At 37.4% G+C, this 16929-nt stretch overlaps 1 protein-coding gene across 4 annotated transcripts in view; it reads right to left on the bottom strand.

The window, feature by feature from the left end:
- Nucleotides 1-16929, bottom strand: part of LOC123875730 (protein fem-1 homolog B-like) — a 25534-nt gene extending 8605 nt beyond the window's left edge. For 2 of the 4 annotated variants that reach the window (XM_045921743.1, XM_045921744.1), the window contains exons 1-10: nt 16604-16929; nt 13164-13317; nt 6683-6927; nt 5729-5876; nt 4849-5003; nt 4303-4428; nt 2490-2687; nt 1841-1924; nt 1465-1563; nt 233-268 (exon numbers count right to left, since the gene is read on the bottom strand). In XM_045921743.1, the coding sequence (XP_045777699.1) occupies nt 233-268; nt 1465-1563; nt 1841-1924; nt 2490-2687; nt 4303-4428; nt 4849-5003; nt 5729-5876; nt 6683-6927; nt 13164-13317; nt 16604-16747 (1389 nt within the window). In that variant the 5' untranslated portion in view covers nt 16748-16929. The remainder of the gene's footprint in view (nt 1-232; nt 269-1464; nt 1564-1840; nt 1925-2489; nt 2688-4302; nt 4429-4848; nt 5004-5728; nt 5877-6682; nt 6928-13163; nt 13318-16603) is intronic. The other 2 variants (XM_045921745.1, XM_045921746.1) reach the window with 1 other exon arrangement.

Genomic DNA, 16929 nt, shown 5'->3' with positions numbered 1-16929 from the left:
GTAGATAGGCCACTCGGGGTCAATGCCGCGTCGTGGGTGGGGCATTGTCAGCCATATTAGATTGTTCTACATAAAATCTAATGCGAGTGTTAGGAACTCTTTCACTAAATCTAATTTCTTGCTACGCTCTAGTACACCAATTTTATGTACAATTCAGTGATATTGTAACGCTGTAAGGCCAAGACAAGTTAACACGACAAATATACGCCTAAGACTGTAAAAACATACTTACTGACAGAGATGGCAGGTTCGAGAAGATGTCTCTATCCTAAAACAACCAGCAACAAACACGGTAGTTAAGCCCTTTTTAAAATCATTTTTAGGGTTCAGTGGTACAGCTCTTGGGGTAGTGACCAAAGTTATGTGGAAGGATCTGGGAATATGTAACCGCACCACATTATTATCCCAAGAAACTCCTACCATTCTAATTTGTATCGTGAATAATGGAAAGGTCACGACTCTCAGCGATGAGGAATACGATGAAGAGGGAGGGAGAGAGAGAGAGGGGGGGGAGAGAGGGAGAGAGGTGAAAATACATGCTCTATGGTGTTTTAGCCTTCCATACCTCAAAAAGAAAAAAGGAACCCTTATAAAGATCACTTTGTTGTCTATCTGGCATGTCTGTCAAATAAACGGATTCAAAACCTATAGGGTACTTCCCGTTGACCTAAAATCATGAACTTTGGCAGGTAGGTAGGTCTTATAGCACAAGTTAAGGAAAAAAATCGAAAACAGTGAATTTGTGGTTACATAACAAGAAAAATTCAAAATGTGTTAACGATGAATAATTAGTTTATTAAATCACGCAATCATAGATGGCGCTGTCCGTCATTAATTTGCAGTGTTCTACATAAAAGTGTTAGAAATACCTTGTACGATGGTACGGAACCCTTCGTGTACGAGTCAGACTCACACTTGACCTATTTGTATTTACTTAGGCGTTTTACTTCAACCACGCTAAGGGTTTCACGCACCATTTTTTTATTGAATACTTTTTGGGGTGATATACCTTATAAATCAAAGTTAAAGCCTTTTAATCCATTGGGTATCAAAATACACTTTTTGATTGTCATTTGTTGGATTTAAGAGACCGACGTAATGGTGACAATTGATTACGTAAACTTAAAACTAATACCGGAATTCATAGTCAAGTTCTTTAGAGGATGATCCAAACAACATGTGTCATATATTCAACCTTTATGCAATGCATCAAGGTTCTGTATGTCATCTGAATCATCCTCTAGAGAAGCCCCTATTTTGACTATGAATTCCGGTGCAAACCTACAAGGGGTTCAAACGCGCCCTGGTCTCAGAAGAAACCCAAAACAAACTGAGCCGGTTATAAAGTGCCTAACTTGTATTGGCCGTACAAGTATAAAAAAAAAGAAAAGTGCCAATTACCAAATTAAAAAAAAATTACTACATAGACTACAAACATAGACACAAAATAGTATAAACACTTACTATTATAGCTTCTGGATCGTGGTTGTTGGGATTTGGTTTCTCCACCCTCTGCGTACATCTCCTTAACTCTTCTGAACACGCTTCTAACACATAACATACCTGAAACAATTTTTTTTAATGTATGTATTCCAGGAAAATACTGCAAAAAAATAATTTCTACTTATATATTAAAGATGATACAGACTATGATTAGTTTGTACTTTCTTCAAGAGCTTTGTGGGTTTTCGCACAAATATCAAAGGATGTTGGCGCAATTTTCAGCGTGAATACATTGGCCTGCACTTGGCCAAAGCAATGGGCCGGCACTTGGACAAAGCAATGGGCCGGCACTTGGACAAAGCAATGGGCCAATATGCAAAGGAACCTTTATACATACCTGAGCAAGTGGCAGTTCAATTCCAATGTGAATCATTTGTGAGAACACTTGAGCAAATCTCAGCAAGTCTTTGACCACGGATACCTGGAATAAAAGTGTGAATATCAGCAGTCTGTGAACCAACCTAAAATAGGGTCTTGGACTGTGGTAATAAAATGTGATGTTTTGTATAGCGGTAGTTTATGGCGCTAGAATTGATTAATATTAAAGAAAATAATTTTAAAAAATCATGGGTTTTTTATATATCAATAAATAAAAATCATGATTTTAGGGTTCCGTACCTCAAAAGGGAAAACGGAACGAAACCTCATAGGATTACTTTGTTGTCTGTCTGTTCATCTGTTGTGTCTGTCAAGAAAACCTATAGGGTACTTTACGTTGACCTAGAATTGTGAAATTTGGCAGTTAGGTACAAGTAAAGGGAAAAATTTGAAAACCGTGAATTTGTGGTTACATCACAAAAAAAAAATCAAAATGTGTTAATGAACAAATAAATTAAATCAGTATTTTCAATTTTCAAAGTAAGATACCAAGTGGGGTGTCATATGAAAGGGCGTTACCTGAATATTTTAAAATAGATATTTATTTATTTTTATGCATAATAGTTTTTTATTGAGGAGAAAATACCCGAGTACGGTTTTTTTCTCACCTCGTTCTGATGCCTCAAAGCCAGTGCATGTTTCCATAACGCCAGACATCTATCAAAGCGCGCCTCGTCCGCGAACACGGCTCCACGGAAAACGACGGGATGGGGTAAATCCGGACAAGTTTTTCCTAAGATGCGTTCCCGGACCGTCAGCCCTTCCATATGTAAACCGTGTGAGTTGCCGTGGAGACGCTCCACATCCTAGACGACATAGAAACAAGATTAAATTCAAATTCAAATTATTTTTATTCAATTAAACTTTTACAAGTGCTTTTGAATCGTCAAAATAATCTACCACTGGTTCGGAATGCTGTTCCTACCGAGAAGAACCAGCAAGAAACTCGGCGGTTGCTCTTTTCAAATGTACAATTTACAATAATATGCCATACTGTATACAAGCAATTGCAGCGCCGTATATTGCTGGAGCGAATCAAATCCAAGCTTTTTTGTCATTTACATAATCTTCGATTGTATAATAAGCTTTTTCCAGGAGCATACTTTTAATAGATTTTTTAAACTTGTGTAAAGGCAAGTCTAAAATTGATTGTGGAATTTTATTATAAAATATTACACTCATTCCCACAAACGATTTTCCCACTTTCCTGAGGCGGAGCGTAGGATATGCGAGCCTATTACGGTTTCTAGTTTGCCGGTCGTGGAAATCACCGATTTTTTTGTAACTATGAATGTTTTGTCGTACAAAAATTATATTAGCGTAAATATATTGAGAAGCTACTGTAAGAATACCTATTTCCTTAAATTTCTCTCGTAGGGAATCGCGCGGTTTTAAATTATAGATTGCGCGTATTGCCCTTTTTTGTAATACGAAAATTTTTCCAATATCTGCCGCTTTACCCCATAGTAAGATTCCGTAAGACATAATACTGTGAAAATAGGCAAAATATACAATTTTTGCAGTTTCCACATCAGTTATCTGTCGAATCTTTCTAACAGCGTAAGCAGCAGAGCTGAGTTTACCAGCAAGTGTTGATATATGGGCGTTCCATTGAAGCTTTGCATCTAAAGTTATCCCTAGGAACACGGAAGACACGATTAAAGGTTAAAAATCGGCCAAGGTCTCGGACAAATCGGACTTGCATACGTAGGGCTCCGTACCATCGTAATAAAATACGTTTTTTTTCATGGCGGCCATTTAAAATTTTTATTATCTCAATTACAAAATATGTGATTAATAAAACAAACGGGCTAATTTAAAAAAGTTGATTTATAATTTTTGAAACTTTTGTTATATTAAATACTAGAGACCCGCCTCAGCTTTGCATGGGTGCAATATTGATATTATTTGGTGTCAGTATGGACTGATTTTATAGTAGCCCTAACAAAGAAGAACAATTCCATCATACATTATATTGTTACACTTATTTCAAAAGAAAGAGACAGACAGCATTTTCGATTCAATGAAAGCTCTGTCAGCTTGATTTCTTCCAAATTTCATTTCATTTATGTTCATATATTGTCATATTTCAACAAATTAACACAAAACAATATTAAACTATAAATATACACCTTCCTATTGAATCACTCTATCTATTGATGTAAACCACATTCAAATCCACTACATAGTTTAAAAGGTCTAAACGTACATAGGGAAAGACGGCAGGAAGCGATTTTGTTTTATGCTATGTAGAGATTTGCCTTAGCGTACCGATTTTACCCTACGTTCTCCTATTCAGACACACATTATCATCATCAGCCTGGGGACGTCCACTGTTGGACATAGGCTTTCCCTAAAGAGCGCCACCACACCCGGTCCTCAGCCTTCCTCATCCAGCCATTATCAGACACACAATATTACCTCTATAGTGGTGCTCTCTCTCCAGTTATCATACGCCGGGATGGGGTCTGCGGGCTTCTTGAGCAGCTGTCCGTACCGAGTGTCGTACCGCATCGCCATCGCTCTGTGCAGGTATTGGTACGCCATCTGGTACAAAAGACCGCCAAATTAGCTTGAAATTCCAGTCAGTTAAGGATTTGACACCCCCTCTTGACACCCTAAGTGCGCTAAGAGCCATTACACACGGTCGATTAGTCGCCCGGCAACTCTTAGGACCTTAATTTGAAATTTGAAAATAGTTATTACTAATTATTATTTGTTCATGACCACATTTTAATTATTTTTTTTTTGTGATGTAACCACAGATTCACGGGTTTCGGATTTTTCCCTTATGTGTGCTAAAAACCTACCTATCTGCCAAATTTAATGATTCTATAGGTCAGCAGGAACTACCCTATAGGTTTCTTGACAGACACGACAGACAGACAACGAAGTGATACTATAAATAAGGGTTCCGTTTATCCTTTTGTGGAACGGAACCCTAAAAATTATAGAGGCGTCACTCACCCTTAAACAGTAATACTCCTTGTCGTTGGCGAAGGAAGCGCCGAGCAACTCGTAGGCCTCTATTGCCTGAATGCGCGTGACCTCGGGTCGCGACGCCAAGAGTTCCACCACAGAGGCGCGCGCGCGTTCCGCAGCGCACTGTAGCGGCGTCATACCTTAAAGGTAAGGTAAATCACATTAAAATACTACCACTTATAAGTTACGCCGATGTACCTGCGCAGAAATCTAATTTTTGAATAGCGCGAAAATATCTTAGCCAATCATAGCACGCGTCTGTCCTCTATTGGTTAATGGTTACTACCCACGCGCCATGTTTTGCATCCGCAAACTATGAGCAAGGCAGCACGAGTCTATTCTTGTATTTAAAATCTTAAGGTCAAGCAATAAGATCGGTATTTCATTGGTGTATTTTAGCATTGTGTTCGATGAGTGCGCAAACAGCACCACATATCGCCCTTTCACTCACTCTAGCGGAATATTCTACAGGAATGACTGAGGCAGGTATGCTACGGGTGCTATGGTTTTTACATACCATTTTCATTAGTGAGTATTTTAGCATTGTGTTCAATGAATGTGCAGTGAGTACGTGTGGCCGTAATCCGCCACAAAATGTAATGCCGTCGCACCACATAACGCCCTTTCAGTCACTCCAGCGCAATAATCGATAGGAGTGAATGAGACAGATTTATGTTAAGGGTCGTTCCATATGTACCATTTTCATTAGCATTGTGTTCGATAAGTGGGCATACGACGGCCGCATGGCCACATTCTGCCGCAAAATGCATTGCTGTCGAACCACATAACGCCCTTTCAGTCACTCTAGCGGATTCATCTATAGGAATAAGCGAGTCAGGTATACTACGAATCGTTTTATACGTACCGTTTTCATTAGTGAGTATTTTAGCATTGTGTTCGATAAGTGCACATACGACGGCTGCGTGGCCACATTCTGCAGCAAAATGTAATGCCGTCGCACCACATAAGGCCCTTTCGTCCACTCTCGCGCCGCTGTCCAATAGGAATTGTACCTAAAAAGATAAATCTATATTACTATAAAAAGCTCAAGGATTGTTTAATTTATAAATCGCTAAAAAGATCAATATTATTTGGATATGATCCTTCGACTATTTATGAATGGGTAAGAATGAACTGCATTAATTAATTTTATTATCACACAATTATATTAATTGTAATGTCAACACGCACACGCTTATCTAGTTTCTTTGGATGAACCAAAGTCATCCACATTAACAACATTGTATGAGGTAAGAGACATTGTAATTTATAACGTTTAATTTATGTAAAAGAATTACATAAATTACGCATGGGCGCCTTTGGCCGAGAAACATTTGAATCTAAATACTTACTATTATAATTTTTGAAGTATGACTCGAGCTTAAATGTATAGAATGAAGCAACGTTTTGCAAGCTATAGTTTCCTCGCACCACTCTGGTTTTTCCAAGCTAGTATTTATGACAAACAAGTGTAAATTAAAAATTTATAACACCCCCGACAAGTGAAGGTTACAGTAACTAGAAAAGAGTTGATAACTTTCAAACGGCTGAACCGATTTTCTTGGATTGTAGCTAAGAACACTCTCGATCAAGCCACCTTTCAAACAAAAAAAAACTAAATTAAAATCGGTTCATTAGTTTAGGAGCTATGATGCCACAGACAGATACACAGACACACACGTCAAACTTATAACACCCCTCTTTTTGGGTCGGGGGTTAAAAAGTGATAAATGTTATGTGGATTCAACAAAAATTTCGTCTGTTAATAAATACTTTCTTACGCCAATGAGCATATTCTAATGGACGTAGATTTACTCACCACGTCCAAGTGTCCTTTATAAGCGGCGATCATTAGGCACGTGTTGTTGTACTTGTTAGCCTTGTGGATGTCCGCGCCGTGTCGGACGAGGTACTTCACTATGTCCAGCCTGCCGTCGAAGCAGGCGGCGCGGAGGGGCGTGCTTAGTGTTCTGGTTGCATGGTTGACGTTTGCCCCGGCGCGGACCAAGCGTTTGACTATACCTAGGTGGCCCGCGCCGGCTGCGCACCAAAGGGCTGTGGCGCCTATGGAAACACAAAAAGGACAAATCAGTACAAGCATATGGACTAAGAGCAACCTGGGCGGTCTACTAGGCTTCTGGAGCGAGCTTGGATGGCTGGAGTGAAGACTTAGGCGGGGAGGGGCAACGCACGCACAATAGACGGAAACGTTTAAGTGCGGAAACCAGCCCAGAGAGAAGAAAGAAAGAAGATGGACTAAGAGCCAGCACTTGCCAGACCTTCGTTATTTTATAAAAGATGAAAGTTTTCCTGCGTAGTTTCCCCAGCGCAGTGAGGAACGATCATCGACTACGAAGTTTGGATCATGGTGGCTTTGGGAGATAACAGCTAATAGAGGTGTAAAAAATCTTACGTCAAAGTTAAAAAGTTAATTTTTTTATGTTTTCTTCGGAATAGTAACAGAAATCACCATGCATTGGCAGACACTTAGAGTTATGGCAACCTCCTGCAAACGCCCTTAAAGTTTTAAAGTTTAAGGGCGGAAGATTGGACTCTATCTATAATAGTTACTAGTTGATTGGTAGTGTCCGACCAAACCTTTAGCTTCGACCTACCTTTGGCTTCGGCCAAATTTTCGGCTTGAGACAAAATGTGCCGAAGTTTCAACCAAAGCCGAATGTCTCTAAAAAAATTCATTAGATGTCGAAATTGAAAGAACTGCTATTAAATATTTTTTTAAATTCTAAATACATATCGAAAACAGATAGGTAAATATATAAATCTTATTTAGATTAGCACGTTTTTAGCTTCACCAACAGGTGAGATTGCAATTACAACCTGCGATTGACAATCGAAATGGGTCAAGAATCAGCAAGACTGTATTCGGCACATGACAAATCCAAAATATTTAGCGCGAAACAAAAATACCGATCGACTCTTATGTGTGTGTGTAATTTAAGATATTTTGTGAAAGAAAGACGAAAGTCACAAGTATTGGTGACTAATTTATACCACAGTAAATTAAAACAAAAAGCAAATTAAAGCAGCTTTTTCGGTAAAAAACCGGCCAAGTGCGAGTGAGACTCGCACACTGAGGGTTCCGTTCTCGGGTATTTTTTCCAACATTTTGCACGATAAATCAAAAACTATTATACATAAAAATAAATAAAAATTTGTTTTAGAATGCATCTACAGGTAAAGCCCTTTCATATGATACCCCACTTGGTATACCTACTTATCTTATTTTGAAAATTGAAACACATTTTTTTTTTAAATGATGTCACCACAAATTCGCAATTTTCAGATTTATTCCTGTACTTGTGCTATAGACTTACCTACCTGCCGAATTTCATGATTCTAGGTCAACGGGAAGTACCCTATAGGTTTCTTGACAGACAGACAGACAACAAAGTGATCCTATAAGGGTTCCGTTTTTCCTTTTGAGGTACGGAACCCTAAAAACAGAGATAGCTTGCATCCCGGGGATGGATATATGCTACTTATGGTCCCGGAAAATTAAACAGTTCCCATGGGATTTTCAAAATCTGAAATCCACGGAGACAAAGGCGCAGCCATCATCTAGGTTTTAATAAAGCTTGTGTAGAAGTGAAGTTTTTTTTTTTTTTCAAGGCTGAGCTTTCTGACCACTACGTCACAGAGGTCGTCAAACCGTGGAAAGTACCTATTTACGACTAATTCACCCATTTCAAACAAAATATACACAAAGATGACCCCTTTTGAATAAAGTTTTTTTGTATACAGGAAAAGCAGGAAATTACTTTGTTTTATCTCATAAACATCATCAAAATTATCGTTTGTTTACTTTCTGAAAAATTTAAGACCTCCAAAGAAATCACTAAAGTCCAGGTCATACAGTGAGCAACGATAGCCTTTTAGCAACTCTTAGAAATTTTAATACATACAAGGAACTGCAAGCATTCACTCTATGGAGCCGCGTTGCTGCAACCTTATGCATCGATGTATTTTTAACCAACTTCCAAAAAGGAGGTGGTTTTCATTCAGCCAGTTTTTTTAAATGTATGTAGGCCGATTTTTTCGAGGTTTCAGGACTGTTTTGTAATATATTTTTTTAATCCAAACATGAGAAGTCCGCCAATCTGGACTTGGCAAGCGTAGTAGACCTTATATTAACCCTAAGCTCTCCTAATTCTGAAAGGAGACCCATGCTCATTAGTAGGCCGGCGATCAATGGGTTGCTGTGATAATGATGATGATGGTGAAACCTACTTCAATTTTATTGCCAGATAGCAATCTAATTCGAAAAGTAGTCAGTGTATTTAGCGTCGCTTTGTCCTATCTCTAGTTTTACATATCTTATATTAGCCATGCTAATCATGACTAATACTCCCCTTTCCCCTCCAAATAAGCGAGAAGCTTGTGCCAGGAGTGGATTCGACAATTGTGCAACGGGGGGGTTTGAACCGCCGACCTTTCGGAATTCAGTCCGCCCCTCAACGGTTGAGCTATCGAGGCTAAAAGTAGTCAGTGTATTTAGCGTCGCTTTGTCCTATCTCTAGTTTTACATATCTTTGTCACTGTGTCTTCACAGACGAACAATGCCAAAAGTATCTGAAAGCGGATTAATTGGAATAAATCATTGGAAACAAAGATCTGGATATGGGCCAAGCGAGCCAACATACAGCGCTACTTCTTTGTGTACAAACGTGAAGGTTGCTAATTATAACATGCCACGCGCTTCTGTACTCTAAGGCGTAACGCACACCAGCGGAGTGATTCGCTAGGTAACTCAGCGTCCAACGATAACCATCGAGCTCATGGAACATTTAATTTTAATCCACTGAAGGTTTTTTTATAACTAAACTAGAGGAGCCCGCGTCTTCGTTCGCGTGAATTTAGGTTTTTAAAAATCCCGTGGGAACTGTTTGATTTTCCGGGATAAAAAAATTGCTTATATCAATTACAGGGACGCAAGCTACCTCGGAACCAAACATACAAATCGATTAGGCGGTTGTGTCCTTAGGAATCCCGGGAACTCTTTGGTTTTTTGGGGGATAAAAAGCAGCCTATGTCCGTCCCCGGGAAAAGGTAGCAGACAGACAGACACACTTTCGCATTTATAATTTAATGGATGGGCTTGCGCTTGACTGCAATCGCACCAAACAGGAGATGATGCAGCCTAAGGTGGAGCGCGTCTGCCCAAAAGGTACCTATTCACTCTTCTTTTGAAGGTACCAATAATATAGGCTAGCGGGAAAAACGGAAGCCAGAAGGGCATTCCATACAGTGCGTATTAGAAACGGGGAAGCAAATCGCTGTGTAGGGATGCAGACCTTGGCTATATGACTAGTGGTTCGATTGTAAAATGGCGAGGGGGAACTAGGTCGAATAGCTCCTTAGTAAACTCTCCGAAATATATCTTGTAAAATAGCGACAGAAGACAACCCTGCGCCGATGTTCCAAACTTTGAAGCTTAGAACTGGCCAGTGCTTGGTCGCCAACGAGTCTTCCAGCACGACGTAGACACAAGTGTAAATTAAAAATTTATAACACCCCCGACAAGTGAAGGTTACAGTAACTAGAAAGGAGCTGATAACTTTCAAACGGCTGAACCGATTTTCTTGGATTATAGCTAAGAACACTCTCGGTCAAGCCACCTTTCAAACAAAAAAACTAAATTAAAATCGGTTCATTAGTTTAGGAGCTGCGATGCCACAGACAGATACACAGATACACTCGTCAAACTTATAACACCCCTCTTTTTGGGTCGGGGGTTAATTAAAATGATTTCATTCAAACTGCCAACTTAGAATCAACCATTGTCAAATATGCTTGGTAGTTATCATTCTTCGTGGAACACTGAGTTAGCGAATCAGCATGCTGCAGAGATAACGTGGTGCTGAGGCGCAACGTTTTTTGATAACAACTCAAATTAAACTTTATTTACTTTGGCATAAGGGCAGCGCGAAGAGGCCCCAACGTCATTTATTTATTTCATGCATACCAATATTATTGCGTAATTCATTCAACAATTGGTACTGTGCATCTTTAGGTTCGAGCTTTGTATATGCATACCTATTATATTATCATAGTTATATTCATTTTTTTTTTAATTTACTAGCTGTTGTGACTGTGACGTCACCCGGGTCACAGCTGAAAATCAGCGTCCTGCATTTAATGCGTCATAATGCATGTGATGCGGGACATAATGCTGAGCTGTACACCCATTTGGGGTGGTGTCACAGATGAAAATGTACATTTGTATGCTTTGTTTTTATCTGTGACACCAACAACAAATAAATGTATTTTCTTTCTTTTTTTCTTTCTATTATGTTTACGTGTGGGTCGGAGTTCATAACGTGCGCGTCTCTTGAATCTTTGCATTGTATTGTTTTCTTTAATTACTAGCTGATGCCCGCGACTTTCCCGAGGATATGGGTTTTTAAAAATCCCGTAGGGAACGCTTTAATTTTCCGAGATAAAAAGTAACCTGTGCTAATCCAGGGTATAATCCATCTCCATTCTAAATTTCAACCAAATCCGTCTAGTACTTTTGCGTGAAAGAGTAACAAACATACACACAAACTTACGCCTTACAGTGTGATACAAAGTTTAGTTTATATGTCATTTTGTAGACAAGTCCTATGGTTTTTTAACTATATGGAAATTTTGCAAACCACAGACAAAGATGTTTCTTTTCCTGTTTGTTGTTATAGCGCCTATAAAAATACACTCAGTGACAAGTCTCGTACCTACGGTTCATGACTCATGAGATACAGCCCGCTGATAGACAGACAGACGGTCAGCGGAGACTTAGTAATAGGGTTCCGTTGGCACCCTTCGGGTACGGAACTCTAAGAATTGATTATTTATTATTGACTAGGCGCTACCCGCGACTTCGCCCGCGTGGATTTAGGTTTTTGAAATCCCGTGGGAACTCTTCGATTTTCCGGGATTAAAAGTAGCCTTAGATGTGCTAAGCCAGGATATTATTTTGCGTGAAGGAGTAACAAACACAAACACACACACACACACACACACACACACACACACACACACACACACACACACACAAACTTTCGCCTTTATAATATTAGTGTGATAGTAGAAGATGCCCGACTTTAAAACAAGCACTTTAGGTCCATGAATAACGAAATCTTGTCGTTCTCGAGTTTAATGTACGCGTAGGTAGTACGAGTAGGTACATCATCAAAATATATATCCCTACCTACTTCACTGTACTACATGTAAAATGTCAACGTTCTTTAGATAAAGATTAACAGGGCTCTCTCCGTCACTCGTTTCATACAATCGTAGTTCCAATTACATTTGAATATTAAGCAACCAAAGTCCATGAAATTTTGCGGACATATTATAGAAACTAATATCTGTGTCTGTGGTGTTTTAGATTTTTCTAAAAATATGTAGTTTTAAAATTACAGGGGCTCAAAGATTTGTATGAAAATTTTTAAGACCACGTAACTTTGAAACCGAATATTTTAACAGAAATCGGGAAAACCACAGACATAGATATTAGTTTCTAAAATATGTCTGCAAAATTTCATGAACTTTGGTTGCTTAATATTCAAATGAAATTGGAACTACGATTGTATGAAACGAGTGACGGAGAGAGCCCTCTTAAAGTCTCTCCTTCGCGGAAATAAACATGTTAATGGTTTTTCTTTTTATTTTTGTTTATTTACGTTTGTTTTTAAAGGAAGAAAGTTTGGGTACATCGTGATTCTTGATTCATGACTTCAAAGGCTTAGCGCAATTATTTTTCTTGACGACGCCATTTTCAGTGCGGCGATTTCTGATGCAGACTAGCTGAATGACGCATGGGATTTGTCGTGTGGATTTAGGTTTCTTTAAATGCTGTCATTTCTTGGATTTTTCAGGCTAAAAAGAATCTTATATCCGTCCTGGATACAAGCTTTTCCATACCACATTGGTCAAAACGGATAAAGTTAAATTAGTCATTTCTGAGCCATACCTACAGCTTTACTGAAAGGGTCAGTTTCCATATTACATTAATTTTTAAAGCGATCTTTTCATAAAGTGTCTACTATCCGCTCTTAATTTCTTACCTAACATTTTCGATTCCCCGACGCGTCGCGTACTATCCGAAAATTAAGCTCAGTTTTTATGTTTGTTACCTATGCATACTATTGCATTTTGTTGTTGAGTTGAAACTTTGTATAATTCTTGTTAGCACTTGCATAAGGATTTCTGACATAGTACTAATAAAGTACAAAAGGTGGAAAGGTAGTCACAAATCACAATACACGCAGGATCTTAGCTAGTAACATTTTATAACTGACCTTCTATAACATATTCGTCAAATTTGACAGTCCCCTCGGTTTCCAATCTGACAGGTGGACGGAACTTCATCAAGAGTATTCTGACTGCACCCTCTCTGCCGTGCCTGGCTGCAGCGATCAGTGGTGTGCACTTGACTCCATCACAACAGACATCCTGTAAATTTTATTAACTTATTATATAGCACCTTTAGAACTAATTCAAAATTTAAGGGTTTCAAGTTTGAGTGATAAAATAGCTTTAGAGAACCATTTCCGTCAAGAAGTATAAGATACTAGCTGATGCCCGCGACTTCGTTCGCGTGGATATAGTTTTTTAAAAATCCCGTGGGAACTCTTTGATTTTCCGGGATAAAAATTAGCCTATGTGCTAATTCAGAGTATAATCTATCTCCATTCTAAATTTCAGCCCAATCCGTCGAGTAGTTTTTGCGTGAAGGAGTAACAAACATACACACACACACACACACATACAAACTTTTGCCTTTATAATATTTGACTTTTGTCTCTTTCTATGTGCTACAATGGATTTCTATTTTGAGTTGATGGGAATGGTCATCCAAAGTCATTTTATCACTCAAACTCAAAATCATTACTTTTTAAGTTAGGTCTCTATAATTCTAAAGGTGTGATAGAGTTAGTAGTAGTAAGTAATAGTAGTTTGGTACTGGGTCTTCTCAGTGGAACCTGCTTTCCGAACTGGTGGTAGTCTTGATATTTCATAAGTGGCATGTGCTGTCCTACATGAAGTAAATGAACTCATTTCATTTCATTAGTTAGTAGTATCATTATCATCATATCAACCCATGGCTGGCCCACTACTGAGAATGGGCCTCCTCTCACAATGTGAAGCTTTTAGAGTTTTAGACCATAATTAACACATACTGACCGAGTGTGCATTGAGAATAATATTATGGAGAACTCTCAGGCATACAGGTTTTCTCATCATGTTTTTTGTCACTGTAATATTTTATAGAGCCTGTATTTTGCCTTCAGTAAATTTTCACACAAAATAAATAGCCAAAAAAAAATGAACAAAGAATAAACCAACACCCTAAACACATCTGATATGTATATTAATTCCAATAAAAAAATTAGTTCCTACATAATTGATTTAATTTTATAATAACTAAAATAAGTAATCAATAAAATGATCAAAGTCAAGGACAAGGTAGACAGCTGTTATCAGTTTGTGGTTCTGTTTATAGAATATTTTGCATGTCATTGAACCACAAGCATCCGCATCCCGGTATAAATAAACACAAAGTTGTTTTACATTTCATTGACTTTACCTTCACGTCTATTAATAAGCAACTTGTTGTGTTTGTATGCAGTTTTGAAAACCCAGCTGTATTTATTGCAGGCTTCTTTTCAGATCAGGGTGTATTTGGAATCCTCATAGCTGATTTTTATGTTGACATAAATAATCATCAACACATACAAACATAGTTCATAGTTCCTAGTTTCATTTCTATTTGCATATAAAGCAGATAAAGTCAATGAAATTTTGTAGACATGTTTTAGAAACTAATATAGCTATACTTATCTGCAGTTTGCCAGTTTTCCGTAAAAAAATACTTACTAATTTTAAAGCTACACAGGTTTCAATATTCAAGAAGAGATTTTTAAAACCTAAGTCATGTGAAGTCAAAAGCGTCAGCCAGTTTATAATATAAAAAAACATTTTTGAATCTTTGATGCAACAAAAAACTAAAATAACAATCTTTAAACTGTTACTTAACTCAGATAAAAAAAATTATCATAATATTAAAAATATTATGTACTTTCAATTATTGAAATAGCTCTTCCCAAGGTCATTCTGTGTTCAATTTGCACAATATTTAGCTGAACATCACACTTAAGACAAAAGAAATATATTCAAAGACTAGTCTTCTTAAGTGTGAGCGTCATTTATGTTGTGGGTAAATAATTAGGTACTAAGTAGATAACAAAGAGATCAGTGAGTAAAATTGAAAATGCTTCCCCATGTTAATATAATATTTGACGATTGAAAAAAACAGCCCTTAGTCAGTACTAAAGGCGGTTTTTTCAATCGTCAAATAACTTTTATCTTAGGAATAAAGAGGGTTGACAGCTTTGGTATAGGAAATCTGTAAATACATCTTTATTCAACAGATAAAAGTTAATTATTAAGTTAAGACAGTTGAAAAATCAGTCCTTAATTATGTCCAAAACTTCATCCATGTAGATTTAGGTTTTAAAAATCACATAGAACTATATCCCATTCCCATAGAACATAATATAGATTTTCTGGAATAAAATATAGCATATGGCACACTCTAGGTCTTTAACAATATTCACAGAAATAAATGTGTTGACCCATTGCTCCACTGTGATTAAAGGCCAAACTGACAAACAAACACTTTCACATTCCATATAATTGGCAATATTTAAAACAAATTACTATAATATAATTAATTGAAGGACAAAATTTAATAACTAAGCATCAATTTGTGTGAACAAAATTTAAATAAATGCATAACTCAGTACATATTTTAAAATAATATACTTACTGAAACAATTAAGAAATATAAAGATGTTTGTCTACCTATATGAGTGGTGAAAGAATCATATTCGAATACTAGCTGATGCTCCCCGACTTTGTTTCAGTGGTTATAGGTTTTTAAAAATCCTATAGAAACTCATTGTTTTACCAGGATAAAAAGTAGCTTAAGTGTTAATCCACAGTATAATTTATCTCCATTCCAAGCCAAATCGTAATTTTTGCACAAAAGAGTAACAAACATCCATACATCTTTCGTGTTTATAATATTAAGTAGGATTATATTCACTTGTCAAATTTTGATAGCTTCAGCTTTTCCTTTACACATGCTCTTTTTAGATTCGTCATGTCTGTCTGTCTGCCCGTCCGTATGTCACAGCCACTTTTTTAAGTTAGTTTCTATTGCAATATGAATCTTCATATGGCAATCTTATAAAACTAATTTAAAGTTTACTGAGTGTAACCAGTTTGTTGACCCAATAAATAAAGCTATGGTAGAATTCTGTGAAAGGATCTAGGAATCAATTGAATTACTAACCCAAGAACAGTTGGGTTTTTTTAAATAGTAGTAATACTTGATTGATTACATTGATAAAGGTCAGGTCAGCTCTAGCAAATAGAAAGCATTCTACTGTTTATTTAATAAATACATATGTATACATAATAATTTTTCAATTATTTGTACACAAGGTAACCGCGTGAACGAAACAGTTTGCGGCAACGAAACGCAAATGTCAGAACGACGCAAAAAATAATTAAACAACGCACCCGCATGACACGCAAAATCAGATATCATCAAATTTATCACGACAAAAATAGATATTAGTTATACACGTTAGGTTTCATCACTATTTTTTGACTGCCTGCTAACTAATATTAGTGTCAGATAGGCATTACGAAATTACACACTAAAACTTACACTGTTTAGGAGATCGTCAATTTCATCAGTGGTTTTCTCGTACAACAAAGCGTACAAAGTCAGGGACATTCCATCCCTGGCTGCGAAAAACACCCTTTCCCTCAAGGTGCTGGAAATATCGTCCAGCATTAACTTGTCCTCCATTGTAACATTCACTTTAAAATATAAATAAACAAACGTATGTTTTGACTACTGCACTCAATCCAATGGAAACTTTACTTGGGAGTAATTATTTGTTGTTGTGTTCTAAAACAAGTAATTCTAATAAAAATCTTCCCAAAGAAGAGCACCCACTACGCACAGCAGCTGAGCACGAGCACAGAAAA

Source organism: Maniola jurtina, chromosome 20, assembly GCF_905333055.1.
Source record: "Maniola jurtina chromosome 20, ilManJurt1.1, whole genome shotgun sequence".
Lineage (NCBI taxonomy): Eukaryota > Metazoa > Arthropoda > Insecta > Lepidoptera > Nymphalidae > Maniola > Maniola jurtina.
The sequence above is the reverse complement of the archived record's forward strand: the minus strand, read 5'-3'. Positions and strand labels throughout refer to the sequence as shown.